The sequence below is a fragment of the Dryobates pubescens genome, chromosome 27 (assembly GCF_014839835.1).
Source record: "Dryobates pubescens isolate bDryPub1 chromosome 27, bDryPub1.pri, whole genome shotgun sequence".
Lineage (NCBI taxonomy): Eukaryota > Metazoa > Chordata > Aves > Piciformes > Picidae > Dryobates > Dryobates pubescens.
The window spans coordinates 8,000,454-8,016,288 of record NC_071638.1 but is presented as its reverse complement, the minus strand read 5'-3'; the positions used below and the strand labels follow the sequence as shown (position 1 = coordinate 8,016,288).

Here is a 15,835-nt window from a genome sequence, read left to right as displayed (position 1 = left end):
GCCCAGGGAGGTGGTGGAGTCGCCATCCCTGGAGATGTTCAAGGGGAGATTGGACGTGGCACTTGGTGCCATGGTCTAGTTGTGAGGTCTGTTGGAACAGGTTGGACTTGATGATCCTTGGGGTCTCTTCCAACCTTAGTTACTGTGATACTGTGGTTGGAAAGGACCTCCAGAAATCATCCACAGCCCAACTGGATGCTAGAGCAGGAGCACCCAGGGCAGCTCACACAGGAACACATCCAGGTGGGTTTTGAACACCTACAGGGAAGGAGACTCCACAACCTCTCTGGGCAGCCTGCTGCAGGGCTCCATCACCCTCACCATACAGAAGTGTCTCCTCATGTTGAGGTGGAACCTCCTGTGTTCCTGCCTGGACCTGCTGTTCCTTGTCCTATCACTGGGCACCACCAAACAGAGCCTGGCACCTTCACCTTGACACCAGCCCCTCAGCTATTGATAGGCATTGATCAGATCCCCTCTCAGCCTTCTCTTATCCAGACTAAACAGCCCCAGGGCTCTCAGTCTCTCTTCACAGGGGAGATGCTCAAGTCCCCTAATCACCCTCATAGCTCTCCCTTGGACTCTCTCCAGCAGGTCTCTGTCTCTCTTGAACTGGGGAGCCCAGAACTGGACACAGGATTGCAGCTGTGGTCTCAGCAGGGCAGAGCAGAGGGGGAGCAGAACCTCCCTAGCCCTGCTGGCCACACCTCTCTTGCTGCACCCCAGGATGCCATTGGCTCTCTTGGCCACCAGGGCACATTGCTGTCCCATGCAGAACTTGCTGCCCACCAGCACTCCAAGGCCTTTCTCCATGGAGCAGCTTTCCAGCAGGACAACCCCTAGTCTGTGCTAGTGCCTGGTGGTGTTCCTCCCCAGATGCAGGACTCTGCCCTTGTCCTTCTTGAACTTCATGATCCCTGAGTCACAGGATTGTAGACACCTGGGGGCTGGAAGGGACCCTGAGTGATTGTCTAGTCCAAAATCCCTGCCTGAGAATAGGGTCCCCCAGAACAGGTTGCTCAGGATGTTTTAATCACACCTGCAGTCCAAAACCAATGCTCTTGAGTGAGTTTTCTGGTGTTTCATTGTTTCCCTCTTCTCTATTCACTGTTTTTCCACTGCCTCACATGAAGGATTGATACACAAACTCCTCTGAGCCTTCTCAAGGCTGCAACAGGCCCAGCTCAGCCTTTCCTCACATGTCAGATGTTGGAATCTCTTCACTGTATTCATGGACTCCAGTTCTGCTCAGGTTTTCTTCTACTGGGCAGCCTAGAACTGGGGGTCCCAGTACTCCAGATGTCAAGAGGTCAAGCAGTCAGTGCTGGTGTCTCTGCTGGGCTCTGGCTGGCAAATCCACAGCACTGTCCCTGTGAAACCTTTCTCAAGGGCTTGTGCCATGTCCTGACCTCCAGTGCTGGCCTCTTGCTGAATCCCTGCAGTGGTGAGTCAAGTGCACTTCTAAACCCATACCACACACCTGTAGTACAACCTCTGGCCCAGCTTCATGGTGAGAAGTGACCCTGCTTTAGCAGGGGGAGGTGGGATGAGATGATCTCCAGAGGTCCCTTCCAAGCTGCACCAGGCTGGGTGTGAGGCTGAGACCAGAGGCTGTGTCTGGGGCCCCCAGCTTTTGCTGCAGCCCCTGGGGTGGGCCCTGCTCCAGATAGGGAGCTGTGCTCTGCCTCACCATACTCATGGCATGGTTCCTGCACTAAGCACAAACCCTACAGCTGCTGCACAGGAACTCTAGAGCCCTACAGAGCCTGCAGCTGCTGCACAGGGACCCTAGAGCCCTACAGCGCCCTACAGCTGCTGCACAGGGACCCTAGAGGCCTACAGAGCCTGCAGCTGCTGCACAGGGACCCTAGAGCCCTACAGAGCCTACAGCTGCTGCACAGGGACCCTGGAGCCCTACAGCGCCCTACAGCTGCTGCACAGGAACTCTAGAGCCCTACAGAGCCTACAGCTGCTGCACAGGGACCCTAGAGCCCTACAGAGCCTGCAGCTGCTGCACAGGGACCCTAGAGCCCTACAGAGCCTACAGCTGCTGCACAGGGACCCTAGAGCCCTACAGAGCCTACAGCTGCTGCACAGGGACCCTAGAGCCCTACAGAGCCTACAGCTGCTGCACAGGGACCCTAGAGCCCTACAGAGCCTACAGCTGCTGCACAGGGACCCTAGAGCCCTACAGCGCCCTACAGCTGCTGCACAGGGACCCTAGAGCCCTACAGAGCCTACAGCTGCTGCACAGGGACCCTAGAGCCCTACAGAGCCTACAGCTGCTGCACAGGGCCCCCTGTGACCCACAGATGGGTCAGTGGAAGCCAGGGATGTCACCCTGCCCACTCTCACCTGGCTGCAGGCTGTGGACATGGGGCAGCCCATTCTGCCTTGGGGCAGAGCAGGAATTTGGGCAGGGATCCCCATGGAGGTTCCATCTGGAAGTGGGATTGCAGCTGCTGGGCTTCCCATGCACTCACTGGGATTCTCCCTAAGTTTTGCTGAGGCTCAGGGATTTCACACTGACATTAAGCACTGCTCAGTTGTTTTGTCTTTTCCTCCTCTGAGTAGTTTTGTGGTGGGGACATTTCAGGGCTGGGAAAGCATTCCTCAGTTTGCTCTGGGGAGACCTCACCTGCAGGGCTGCATCCAGCTCTGGAGCCCTCAGCACAGGAAGGACATGGAGCTGATGGAGAGGGGCCAGAGGAGGCACATGAAGATGATCAGGGGGTTGGAGCAGCTCTGCTGTGAGGACAGGCTGAGGGAGCTGGGGGTGTTCAGCCTGGAGAAGAGAAGGCTCCAGGCAGACCTAAGAGCAGCCTGCCAGGACCTGAAGGGGGCTACAAGAAGGCTGCAGAGGGACTGTTGGCAAAAGCCTGCAGGGACAGCACAAGGGCCAATGGCTTCAAACTAGAGCAGAGCAGATTGAGATTGGATGTGAGGAACAAGTTCTGCACCATGAGGCTGCTGGAACACTGCAACAGGTTGCCCAGGGAGGGAGTTGAGGCTCCATCCCTGGAGCTATTCAAGGTGAGGCTGTCCCTGCTGAGTGCACAGATGGATAGAGATGGACATAGATGACCTTTGGAGGTTCCTTCTCACCCAAACTGTTCTATGGTTCCATGATTCATTTCTCCTTCTGCCTGTTGTAGGTGATGATGATGATGATGATGATGATGATGCAACCTACTGCTGCAGATGTAACCAGCTTCCAAGTTGTGGCCCCAGTGGCTGCCCCAAACTTTTAATAGCCCACATGGGGCTTTGTTTGCAGCTCTCACCACACCTCAGGTGAGGAACTGAAGGGCTGCAGGCTCCCAGTAATTGGTGCTGAAGCCCCAGAGGCATCTCTGTGGAGAGGAACCTGTGGGGATGGGCACCTGGAGGAGAAACTGGAAAGAAGGAAACTTCTCACTCAAACTTCAGCCTTCTATTTAAAGCACTAACTGCACTAACTGGCCCCTTGGGGCAAGGCTGATGGCACACTGGGGGAGAAGCTTTGGAGAGCTGGGGCCAAACAGCAGGATCATGGAGCTGGAGCTGGCCATGGCTGGAGCTGGATCATGGAGGGATGGAGCTGCAGGTGCCAGAGCTGTCCAGCAAATACCAGGTCACAATCATCACACAAAAGTGCTGCTCAGTGGGGACAGCAAGGACTCCTTGCTTCTTTCATGGAATCCTTGAGTGGCTCAGCATGGAAGGGACCTCAGAGCTCCTCCTCCAAGCTCCCCACCATGGGCAGGGACACCTCTCAGCTAGACTCAGCTGCTCAAGGCTTCATCCAGCCTGGCCTTCAACACCCCCAGCAGGAGGCAGCCACAGCCTCCCTGGGCAGCCTGTGCCAGACTCTTACTACCCTCACACTCAAGAACTTCTTCCTCAGCTCCAGTCTAACCCTGCTCTCCCTCAGCTTCAAACCATTCCCCCTTGGCCTGTCTCTAGACACCCTTAGGGAAAGTCTCTCTGCAGCCCTCCTGTAGTATCCCTCCAGATACTCTAAGGCAGCTCTAAGGTCTCCCCAGAGCCTTCTCCAGGCTGAATACCCCCAGCTCCCTCAGCCTGTGCTCACAGCAGAGCTGCTCCAGCCCTTGGATCATCTTTGTGGCCTCCTCTGGACTCGCTCCAACACCTCTGTGCTTTTCTTGTGCCAGGGAGTACAAGAAGAAGAAACAGGAGGCCTCCACTTCCAATTTTCACCTCCCTGTAGGTGTTAGGGCTGCCCCAACCCCCACAGTGCAGAGTCACAAGTCCCTTCATGCTTCATGGTCACGGTGGTTGAGTCTGTGGATGCTCTTAGCCCCTGCCAAAGACAAAGAAACCAGGTCAGCTCTGCTCAGCTGGTTCATGTGGGTGCCTTTTGGGCTGAAATATGAAGACAAGTGGTCAGTTGAACTGAATGAGATCTTCAGACAGTGCCCTCAGCCAAAAAACCCAACCCAACATCTCCCTTTCCAGCAGGGTGGAAAGGTCAGGCGGTGGTCCCTGGCCACTCTCACAAGCTGCAATGTGGGGGCTTTGGTCCTGGTTTTGGAGAGGCCAAACTGGAAATGTCTGAGGGCATCAATGGGAAAATGAAACAAAATCTGATGAAAGCCTCATTCCAGAAATCAGACTGAAAGGAGCCCTTGGTCCAAGCTCTGCTCAGGACCCACCAGCAAAGGTATCATAGGATTAGTAAGGTTGGAAGAGACCTCAGAGATCATCGAGTCCAACCTGGCACCCAACACCTCATGGCTGCCATACCATGGCACCAAGTGCCACATCCGATCCCCTCTTGAGCACCTCCAGTGATGGTGACTCCACCACCTCCCTGGGCAGCACATTCCAATGGCAAATCTCTCTTTCTATGAAGAACTTCTTCCTAACATCCAGCCTGAACCTCCCCTGGTGCAGCTTGAGACTGTGTCCTCTTGTTCTGTCACAGGTTGCCTGCCTATCATCACCATGCAACTGTGTGCAGGGTCTGTACCCATCACCTCTTGACAGCAAGGTGTTCTTTCACCTTCTCCTTTCCAGATTGAACAAACCAGTCTCAACCTTAACTTGTATGTCCTGTGCTCCAGCTCCAACCACCTCTGTGATCTCCACACCACCTCCACTGGTATGGCAATATCTGGCTGCTACAAGGGAGCTGGAAGTTCAGGATGCTGAGTTTTATTGATATCACAGTAAACCAAGACACAAAGAATGATCAGGGGACACAAAGATGCTCTGAGCACAGGCTGAGGGAGCTGGGGGTGTTCAGCCTGGAGAAGAGAAGGCTCTGGGGGGGCCTTAGAGCTGCCTTAGAGTATCTGAAGGGATCCTACAGGAAGGCTGCAGAGGGACTTTTCCTGAGGGTGTCTGGAGACAGGCCAAGGGGGAATGGTTTGGAGCTGAGGCACAGCAGGGTTAGACTGGAGCTGAGGAAGAAGTTCTTGAGTGTGAGGATGGTGAGAGTCTGGCACAGGCTGCCCAGGGAGGTTGTGGCTGCCTCCTGCCTGGGGGTGTTGAAGGCCAGGCTGGATGAGGCCTTGAGCAGCTGAGTCTAGCTGAGAGGTGTCCCTGCCCGTGGTGGGGAGCTTGGAGGAGATGAGCTCTGAGGTCCCTGCCAGCCCGAACCATTCCATGATTCCATGGTTCTAACTGTGCACACTCAGAGCAAATGGCTCTCTCATAAAGTCCTCCTATGGTCCTTCTGCCCTGCCAGCCCAGTTCCCCTGAAGACACACTGGCAGACAGCCAGGGCTTGTGACTGCTACTGAGCAGCCTTAGACACCCCCTCAGAGGCTGCTTTTGCCCCCAGCTGCATCCAGTGCCTCCGCTGGACTCTCACACAGGGCAGCCCTTCCCCTGTGGGGTTGCTTGTCTGTGCTTCTCCTCCTTTCCCAATGATGTTAGTCCTCAGGTCTTGATATTCCAGGTGCTGAGCTTATCATGGGATGGGCTCCTATGCCCCCATCACCAGGAAACAGAGGTTGCAGGAAGGCTGCAAGTAGAGTGACGCTGTCCTGCTGCTGCAGGAAGGGTCAGAATCTCAGAATGGCTTGGCTTGGGAGGGACCTTAAAGAGCATCTAACCTCAGCCCCTCTGCCCTGGGCAGCAACACCATCATGGCTCAGTCTTGTTCTCTAGATTCACCCTCTGTTGCAGTCTTCACATTCCCTGGGTTTCCCACCTCAGCTTTCCATGGCACCATGTGGTGAATCATAGCAGGGCTTGGGTTGGAAGGGACCTTCAGAGGTGATCTGTGTCCATTTATGTCATCTATATCCATCTATGTAGTCAGCAGGGACATCCTCCACTGCAGCAGGTTGCTCAGAGCTCTGCCCAGCCTCACTTTGAGTAGCTCCAGGGATGGGACCTCAGCTACCTACCTCGGCAGCCTGTTGCAGTGTTCCACCGCCCTTGTGGTGCAGAACTTGTTCCTCACATCCAATCTAAATCTGCTCTGCTCTCATTTCAAACCATTGTCCCTCCTCCTGTCCCTGCAGGCCTTTGCAAACAGTCTCTCAGCAGCTTTCTTGGAGCCCCCTTCAGGTACTAGGAGGCTGCTCTTAGTTCTGCCTGGAGCCTTCTCTTCTCCAGGCTGAACACCCCCAGCTCCCTCAGCCTGTCCTCACAGCAGAGCTGCTTCAGCCCCCTGATCATCTTCATGTCCCTCCTCTGGCCCCTCTCCATCAGCTCCATGTCCTTCCTGTGCTGAGGGCTCCAGAGCTGGATGCAGCCCTGCAGGTGAGGTCTCCCCAGAGCAGAGCAGAAGGGCAGGATTCCCTCTCTCCAGCTCTGGCCACACTGCTTTGGCCTTCTGTACTGCAAGCTCATACTGCTGGCTCAGGGTGAACTCCAGCCTGACATGCTGTTTCTGTCAGGAATGGGCTCCATGCTCAGAGCAGAATGCATTCATCCCCTGCAAGTCCATTGAATCCTGCTGCCCACCTCTTCAAGCACTCACAGGACTGTTTGGTGACTTAGCTAAGCCTAATGAGAGCTTCTGCCAGATGACAGTTCCACCATGGTCATGTTCTCTACCTGTGTCCTGGACCACACAGGGTAGAGAGCCCTGCACAGCTGGGCAGGTGGGCATGGCTATAGTAGGTTGTGGGGGCATGGGTGGTGTGCAGATGCCATGCAAGTTGCCTTCTGACTGTTGGCCAGCCCTCCTCACTTCTCTGCTGGCACTAGCCGCTGTAGGTACCTCATAGCCCTTCAACAGATAAAGAGGGACCCAAGGGCACAAGGTCTGCAGCCCTCCAGCTCCCCCCAGCAAGCCCAGCATGCCTGGTGTGGTGGGTTTGCTGCAGCCCAGGCACCCCAAGAGCTGCCACCAGGCTGGAGGAGACCAGGGCTAGAGAGCTTTGGCTGATCTGCACCTGGCACAGCTGGAAGCAGAACAGGAGATCAAAGTGGGTCCTGTGGGCTCAGATCCCACTTGTGCAGCTGATTGGGTGAATGCTTTTCTCCCTGCTCCTGCCAGGGAACAAAGGCTGCCTCTGGAACCCTCTCCCCCAGGACCCTGGCAGGGTTAAAAGCCTGATGGCATTGCTGGCTTTTCCCTCCTGGCAAGCACTGAATGCTCTTGGATGTGGAGGTAAGGGAGGGTGGGGAGGGCAGGACTGCTGCCTGTGGTGGGCAAGGCTCTCACTCATGGTGGGATCCTCACAGGTCTCTTTTTGGGCACACTACTGGAGAGCAAACCCAGCACTGGGTGATCTGGCTATGCAAGCAGGCTGTGGCTGCTGGTGATGCCTCAACCAAAAACCCAGGAGAAAGAAGTCCTGTGTCACTGCCAGCTCCCTCAGCCCAGCCCAGACTGGGACTGCAATGTGCCCAGGGCTCAGGACCTTACCTCCCATGCCTAGGTGCTCCAGGCTCTCTTGTCTGCTTACCTGAGTGCAAATGGGATGTGGTGGCTTGCTGAGGAAGGCCATGTCCTTCTGCAGGAGCTGTTGGCTTCCTGGGATGGGCATGGAGAACATCTGGCTCCCTGAAGGAGAGAGGGGGATGTGCTGCACCCCAAAATGCTGGAGCTCTGCAGAAGTGCACAGTGGCCACATAGGGCACCCTGGCTCAGGGAGAGCTGAGGCTTAGACTGGTGCACTGCCCAGGGACACCTTCCCTCTCCTGGGGGAAGGGCAGGAACCAGCTGCCCCCCTAGCACCGGTGGCATCAGTGCCTCCTCTCTGGCCCCATTCAGCCCTTCTGAACTGGTCAGCACTGGGCAATACTTGGTAAGTCCTTAGCTGCTGGGAGAAATCACCTTCAGTGCAATTGAGAGAGGAGAAAGGAACTGAGGCAAGGTGGGGACTCCAAGGCTCATAGACTGGTTTGGGTTGGAAGGGACCTACCTCCAAAGGTCATCTAGTCCAACCCCACGTGTCACCACTGTACCATCAAGCCAAGGGCTTGTTGGCAGTATGGGATGGGCTCACACATCTCCTGCTCCCCTGCTCCTATTTCCATCTGCTGAGTACCAGTTTGGAGATGACTAACCCTGCCCTGCCTAACCTCCTCCATTGACTCTAGTTTCTGAGGTCCCCTGTCCCATGTAACAGGCAAGTCCCCACCTTCACTGGTGCTGGCTTCACCTCAGCTTGTCAGCAGACTTCAGCTTCTGGCTGACAGCTGTGGCTTGAAAAGGGCCTCTGGAGATGGTTCATCTGATCCATCAGTCAGTAGGAAAAGCACCCAACAAGGTCCTGGACAGAGTCTTCCCCTCTCACACCTACACCAGAGTGGCATTTGTGCCCTGACACAACCACCAACCATGCTGTGGAAGTCCTCAGATGCATCACTGTGGACACACACAGCCCAAGGTGCAGCTCTGCAGGCAGGGACAGCTGGAGGTAGTGAACGATTCCTGCTGCCATCTCTCCCAGCTCCTCCTGGCTCTCCTGGCTGCAGCACTGGGCCAAACAAGCTGGGCTTTGGCTGGGGGCTGGCTGGAAGGAAGAGTGATGGTCCAAGATCTCCAGAATACTGGATGATATGGTCCTTATGCACCCCTCCAATGCATGCAAAAGCTGTAATAACCTCCCCTCCCCCCCACCCCCAATTGATTTGTTGGTCTGGGAGACTTGCTGGAGAGATTCAGCCAGGCAGGGATTTCTCACATCCAAATCCAAGCTTAAATAACAAGTTTGGATGTCATCCTGACAGGCAAAGAAGCATGCATCTTCTCACTGAAACCTTTCCTCTCAGTGTTAAAAGCAGTTGAAAAACTGGAGAAGTCAGAGAGAAATGAATCACAGCTTAGCTCTTTGCTCAGCAAGCAGTGAGCAGTGCACAAGGAGGACGAAATGTTGTTAGAACAGAGAGTCCTTGGGCTGGGCAAGCACGACCTGGACATCAAGGATGAGACAGAGCTGGTGTCTGAGTCATTCCAGCAGGGAAGAAGTACACATTTTTAACAGTGCTTTGAGAGCTGCTGTTAGAAAATAGCTCCAGGAACAAACCTGCCCACACAAGCAGCAAGTTCTCCCTTGCTCCAGTGTTTTAAAATCACAGCTGATGGCTAGAGTCCAGCTCTGGACCCAGAGAGGCGAGGGTACCAACGTCAGCTGCAACCGTGGTGTCTCACCTCATGAGGAGCCACCACAACTGACCTCAGCTGCTGAAATCACTTCTCTGAAGAGGAAGAGAACATTCACCTGGGTCTTAGCTACTGGCCATGGGCGCCTTCAGAGCCACCAGGTGATATCTTTAGTGACAGCTTGTCTGGGAATGCTGTGGAACTCCTGAGCACAGGAGGCTTGCAGGAGCTACCAGTGAGGGAAGGCTGCCCGCGGCTGCCCTGTCCTGAGGCAAGCAGAGCTTGCTTCCAGGTAGAACCTTTCCAAGGCAGAAGAGCAGGGAACTGAACTTGAGCTGAGTCATGTGCAACCCTCCCTCACACCCCAGCCGTGTCCTGGGGCTGTCAGTGAGAACTTGCCAGCACTGATTCCCCCACAGATCCAGGCAGACCTTTGCTCAGCGACGGCACATGGCGGGTGCATCCTTCCCTGGCTGAGGAACAGCTCGGAGTGCTGGCATCTCCAGAGGCCACTCGAAGGAGCCAAGGAGAAAGCTGCACCGGGATTTCGTTGTGCAGAGCCCCAGGATCACTCCTGCTTCCCCACGGAGCCCTCTATTGTTGTGGAGCCACAGTCTGCCCCCGCTGCTTCCCAGCCCTGTTCGCCTCCTTGTCATCACACGTGGAACCTTCAGCCTCTCTGGATGCTTTTCCTCACTCAGCCCCTGGTTTCAGACTGGCAGAGGGCATGGGTGGGACAGACCTGCACCCCGCGGTGACTGCAGGTGGGTTTTAATCTGTCTCTCGGCTCCATTTCTTCAGCAGCTTCAAAAAGGCTACCGCCCCAGGCTGCATTTGCACATCAAAGCACCCGGCATGGTAGGCAGCAGCAGCCCTGGCTGCAAGCACTCACCAAGCACCTCCTCCAGCTGCCCTTGGCTGAGGTTTATGAGCCCTAACTGCTTCTCTGGCATCTAAAAGAAGATGTGACCCCGGTCCATGTGGTCGCCGTAAGCACAAGCAGGAGAAAAAGAGAGACGTGCTCGGTGCACTCACCGAAACGGAGGGTTGGGCTGGCAGGGTTGGGCAGCAGATCCAGGGAGGTTCTCCTCCCCCTCTACTCTGCCCTGCTGAGACCTCACCTGGAGTGTTGCATCCAGTTCTGGGCCCCCCAGTTCAAGAGGGACAGGGATCTGCTGGAGACAGTCCAAGGGAGGGCTCCAAGGATGCTGAAGGGATTGGAGCACTGCCTGGGGAGGAGAGGCTGAGAGCCCTGGGGCTGTTTAGTCTGGAGAGGAGAAGACTGAGAGGGGTCTGATCAATATCTATCAATAGCTGAGGGGTGGGGGTCAAGAGGGAGGGCACAGGCTCTGCTCACTTGCACCCTGGGATAGGACAAGGGACAATGGATGGAAACCACAGCACAGGAGGTTCTACCTCAGCATGTGGAGGATCTTCACTATGAGGATCCCAGAGCCCTGGAACAGGCTGCCCAGAGAGGCTGAGGAGACTTTCAAGCCCCACCTGGATGCATTCCTGTGTGACCTGTGCTGGATTCTCTGGTCCTGCTCTGGCAAGGGGGTTGGGCTCATTGGTCTTCAGAGGCCTTTTCCAACCCCTGACAGCCTGGGATCCTGTGAGAACCCAGGAGATGGGAGTCAGTCTGAATGCTCACTGGTTTTGGTTTTCTTCATAGAATCACCAGAGGATGAGATGGTCTGAGTTGGAAGGGACCTCCACAGGTCATCCAGTCCTTCTAGTTCTTCTGCCTGATCCTCTTGCAGTCAGGTATTGCCCTAGTCTAGAGCAAGACAGACTGCTCTGTGGCTCCAGGAGGGGCAAAAGAGTAAGGCTCAAGACCTGGATTGGATAGCCATGGGGAGGTTAAATGGAAAAGCAATTCATATGCTACACAAACTACACAGCACACAGAGTTCAAAGAAATCCCCACTACAAACTTACCACACAGCCCAACACTCCCCTTCTCCCCACCTAGGGTTCACCAAAGACCCCAGGGCTCTTTCTCTCCCCACTCCACCCCCCCATTGCCAGGCTGGTTTCAGGCTGTCCAAGGCCTGAACTGCCCCTGCTTTTTTACCCTGGCATTAGGCCTAAACAGGCCAAGATTGCACGTGAAGAAAGACAACTACTAGGGCCAAAGGGATGTCTGGTACTCCCCCATTGGTACCAGATAAGAGACATCTCTCTCTCTCCCATGGGAGCGGAGAGGGAAGAAAGAGAGAGACAATACCAGCACCAGAACAAGAGGACACAGTCTCAAGCTGTGCCAGGGGAAGTTTAGGCTGGATGTTAGAAAGAAATTCTTCATAGAGAGAGTGATTGCCCATTGGAATGTGCTGCCCAGGGAGGTGGTGGAGTCACCATCACTGGAGGTGTTTAGGAGGAGACTTGATGGGGTACTTGGTGCCATGGTTTAGTTGATTAGATGGTGTTGGATGATAGGTTGGACACAATGATCTTGAAGGTCTCTTCCAACTTGGTTTAATCTATTCCATTCTATTCTATCCTATTCTGTTCTATCCTACTCCACTCTACTCCACTCTACTCTACTCTACTCTACTCTACTCTACTCTACTCTACTCTACTCTACTCTACTCTACTCTCAGAAAGAGAGATTGGCCATTGGAATGTGCTGCCCAGGGAGGTGGTGGGGTCACCATCCCTGGAGGTGTTTAGGAGGAGACTTGATGGGGTGCTGGGTGCCATGGTTTAGTTGATTAGATGGTGTTGGGTGATAGGTTGGACGCGATGATCTTGAAGGTCCCTTCTAACTTATCCTATCCTATCCTATCCGATCCTATCCTGTTTGAGTAACTTTGCAGCCAGATGGATAAGGGTGCAGCAGTTATGGATAGAAATACACTACTGCCTGTGTCCACCTGCTGGGATGGACACTCTGGACACTGGAGGGCTCAGCTCTGTGGCTTCTTTTTGGAGGCTCCCTTCCTAAATGGCCACAGGTGTCCAAAGGTGAATGGCAGCTCTCTGGAATCTAAAATCCTTGTGTCTGTGAAACCCCAGCACAGGAAGCTTTCAGCCACTCTGGGAACAGGACCAAAGCTTCTTGGGTGGCTGTGCTCCAGTGTCCTGGCTCACAATCACCCCCTCCTCCTCAGAGTGCTCATTTCTGCCCACAGACCAAGCCAGCTGTCCCCATGGCAGCTGAGAACCAGACCCAGGTGACAGCGTTCACGCTGCTGAGCTTCGCCCACGGCCAGCCTTTCCTCTTTGTCCTTTTCCTGGCCATGTACCTGGCCACGCTGCTGGGCAACTCCACCATCCTCACGCTGGTGTGCCTGGACCCCCGCCTCCACAGCCCCATGTACTTCTTCCTCAGCCACCTCTCTTGCTTGGACATCTGCTACTCGTCGGTGACGGTGCCCAAGATCCTGGCCAACAGCCTGCGCCCGCAGGCCACCATCTCCTACGGCGGGTGCCTGGCCCAGATGTTCTTCCTGATGTGGTGTGCCGGGACCGAGTGCGTCCTGCTGGCCCTCATGGCCTACGACCGCTACGCCGCCATCTGCCAGCCCCTGCGCTACGCCCACGCCATGCGCCGCGGGCTCTGCGTGGCGGCGGCCGCCGCCTGCTGGCTCTGGGGGCTGCTGGACTCGGCCCTGCACACCTTGCTGGCCTCCAGGCTCTCCTTCTGCGGGGCCGCCCGGCTGCAGCACATCTTCTGCGACGCGCCGCCGCTGCTGCGGGCAGCCTGCGGCGACACGCGGCCCAGCCGGCTGGCCCTGCACGCCGCCAGCGTCTTCGTGGGGCTCAGCCCCTTCCTGCTGGTCCTCGTCTCCTACCTCCGCATCCTGCTGGCCGTCCTCAGGATGCCCACGGCCACCAGCCGGCGCAAGGCGTTCTCCACCTGCGCCACCCACCTGCTGGTGGTGGCCCTCTACTTCGTGACGGCCAACCTCAACTACAACCGGGCCAGCTCCGGCCCCTCGCTGGTGGCCGACACGCTGGTGTCTGTGCTCTACTGCGTTGTCACCCCCATGCTGAACCCCCTCATCTACAGCCTGCGCAACCAGGAGGTGCGGGGGGCCCTGCGGAAAGCTGTGCGGGGCCGGGGCAGGGTGGGCTCCTAGGCGGCCCGGGCAGAGCCTGCGGGAACGCTCTGCTGGACGTGAAGGTGGCGACTGCGTGGAGCAGGTGAGAGGCGTCTCAACAAAGGCCAGATGGTGGTGAGCCACCCGCCTGGTGTATCAGGTCTGCCCGCCCAGACACCACACCTGGCGGTCACCTGTGCATTGAAATGTGGCAAGACCAGGGGCCAGGTGGAGCCACGAGGAATGAACCCTGAGTTGTGCCAGCTTAGCTGGGAGAATGGCACCTGAGGCATCTCAGGCTGGAGACAGCATCACACACACACCCCCCTTCCACCCACCTGCCAAAGAAGGACCAGGGGGTGGTAATTATCTCTCTGCTCTCTCTTTCCCCATTCTCTCTCCTTTTGCCTCCCTTTTCTTTTCACACTTCCCCTGTTCCATCTCTGCTGCTCTCTCTTTCCCCATTCTCTCTCCTTTTACCTCCCTTTTCTTCTCATACTTCCTCTGTTCCATCTCTGCTGCTCTCTCTTTCCCCATTCTCTCTCCTTTTGCCTCCCTTTTCTTCTCATACTTCCTCTGTTCCATCTCTGCTGCTCTCTCTTTCTCCATTCTCTCTCCCATTTCTTTTCCTTCTTTCTCTGTTTGATTTGTAAGTAATAAACGGTCTCATCCTGATCCATGACCTCACTTGTGCCTTAATTTCCCTCATGGGAATGGTCAAAAGAACCCTAGCTCCTTCCTGACTTTCTGGATCAAGACAGAGCCACACCAGGGCTACCACAGTGCTGCCACAGTGCCACCAGTGGCACGAGATCTGGGATGCCAGCAGTGGGCTCAGTGCTCCCGGTACCCAGGCAGTGGCTGCTGGTGGCACGCTGCCATCGCTTGTCTGCCATCCTGAGCACACCTCTGGTGGCAGACCAGCAAAATGCAGTTGGGAACTAGGCCACAGCTGCAGGTTTGTGCCTTTGTTTTTGCAAGTGCCATGTGCTGGGCTGAGCACAGGACCTCCTGCAGCCATGCTGGTGCCAGGGAGTGCCATAAAAGGCCACTTAACATAGCACCAGACATCTGCTGGCCACACTCTGCCTTTGGGCTGCCCAGGCTGCTGAGCCAAGCCCTGCATGGGACAAGGGGCAGTCTCTTGGACTGCAAAACCTGGCCTCTGCAAAGAGGCTGTCACACCAACCCTCCTCCCACGGGTGCTGATGCCTGCTGGGCCTCTCCAGGCTGCCATGGATGCCCTGCAGGGCTCTGGATGTTGGCACAGCAGCCAGCAGTTTAAGCAGGCCACCACAGCACTGCTGCCAGGCTGGCATGGCACTGCAAGCTGCCATTGCTTAAACCCTCACAGGAGATGCCTGCTTTGCTTTACAGCCATTGCAAAACATACCCACCTGCTGCTGTGAGTGGTGTGGCTGTGGAGGGTGGCAGCTGCGGGCTGGCTGCTGACAGAGCAGCCAGCTTCCTGCTGCTGCCACGGCCTCAGCTTCAGCTCCTCCTACAGGGGTTCTGCGGTCCAAGCTCAAATGACTGCACAGGCCCGGGGGCAATGCCACGTGTGCCCAGCTCTGCAGGTGGGTACAGCAGGGCTAGCAGTGCCCCACGCCGCGGGAGCAGCCAGGAACAGCCGGCCACCAGCACCGGAGCTGCAAGGGAGAAGGAAAGCGGTCCAGGCCATGCATGCAGGAGCACGTCTGCCACCCTGTGGATACTTGTCAGCACTGCAGTTCTCGAGAGGTACGTGCCATCCCTCGCTCCTCAGTGCTGCCACCCTGTGGTTTCCTGCCAGCACTGCAGTTCTCTAGGGACAAGTGCCTCCTCCTCACTCCTCAGTGCTGCCACCCTGTGGTTTCCTGCCAGCACTGCAGTTCTCTAGGGACAAGTGCCTCCTCCTCACTCCTCAGTGCTGCCACCCTGTGGTTTCCTGCCAGCACTGCAGTTCTCTAGGGACAAGTGCCTCCTCCTCACTCCTCAGTGCTGCCACCCTGTGGTTTCCTGTCAGCACTGCAGTTCTCTAGGGACAAGTGCCTCCTCCTCACTCCTCAGTGCTGCCACCCTGTGTTTAATTGTCAGCACTACATCTCCCTAGAGAAGCGCACTTCCTCGGGACTGCTCAGTGCCTCCACCTGGTGGTTACTTGTCAGCACTGCAGTTCTCTAGTGACAAGTGCCTCCTCCTCACTCCTCAGTGCTGCCACCCTGTGGTTTCCTGTCAGCAGTGCAGTCCTCTAGTGACAAGTGCCTCCTCCTCACTGCTCAGTGTTGCCACG

The 15,835-nt window shown here is 56.1% G+C and overlaps 1 protein-coding gene across 1 annotated transcript; it reads left to right on the top strand.

Annotated features, from left to right (window-relative positions):
* The first annotated feature begins 12,669 nt into the window (after positions 1-12,669).
* Positions 12,670-13,602, top strand: LOC104302606 (olfactory receptor 5V1). The gene has a single exon (XM_054173782.1). The coding sequence runs from the start codon at positions 12,670-12,672 to the stop codon at positions 13,600-13,602; it is 933 nt and encodes a 310-aa protein (XP_054029757.1).
* Positions 13,603-15,835: the final 2,233 nt, after the last annotated feature.

What these genes read in the sequence shown, in the direction of transcription:
- LOC104302606 (XM_054173782.1), top strand. Translation starts at nt 12,670, where the DNA reads ATGGCAGCTGAGAACCAGACCCAGGTGACAGCGTTCACGCTGCTGAGC.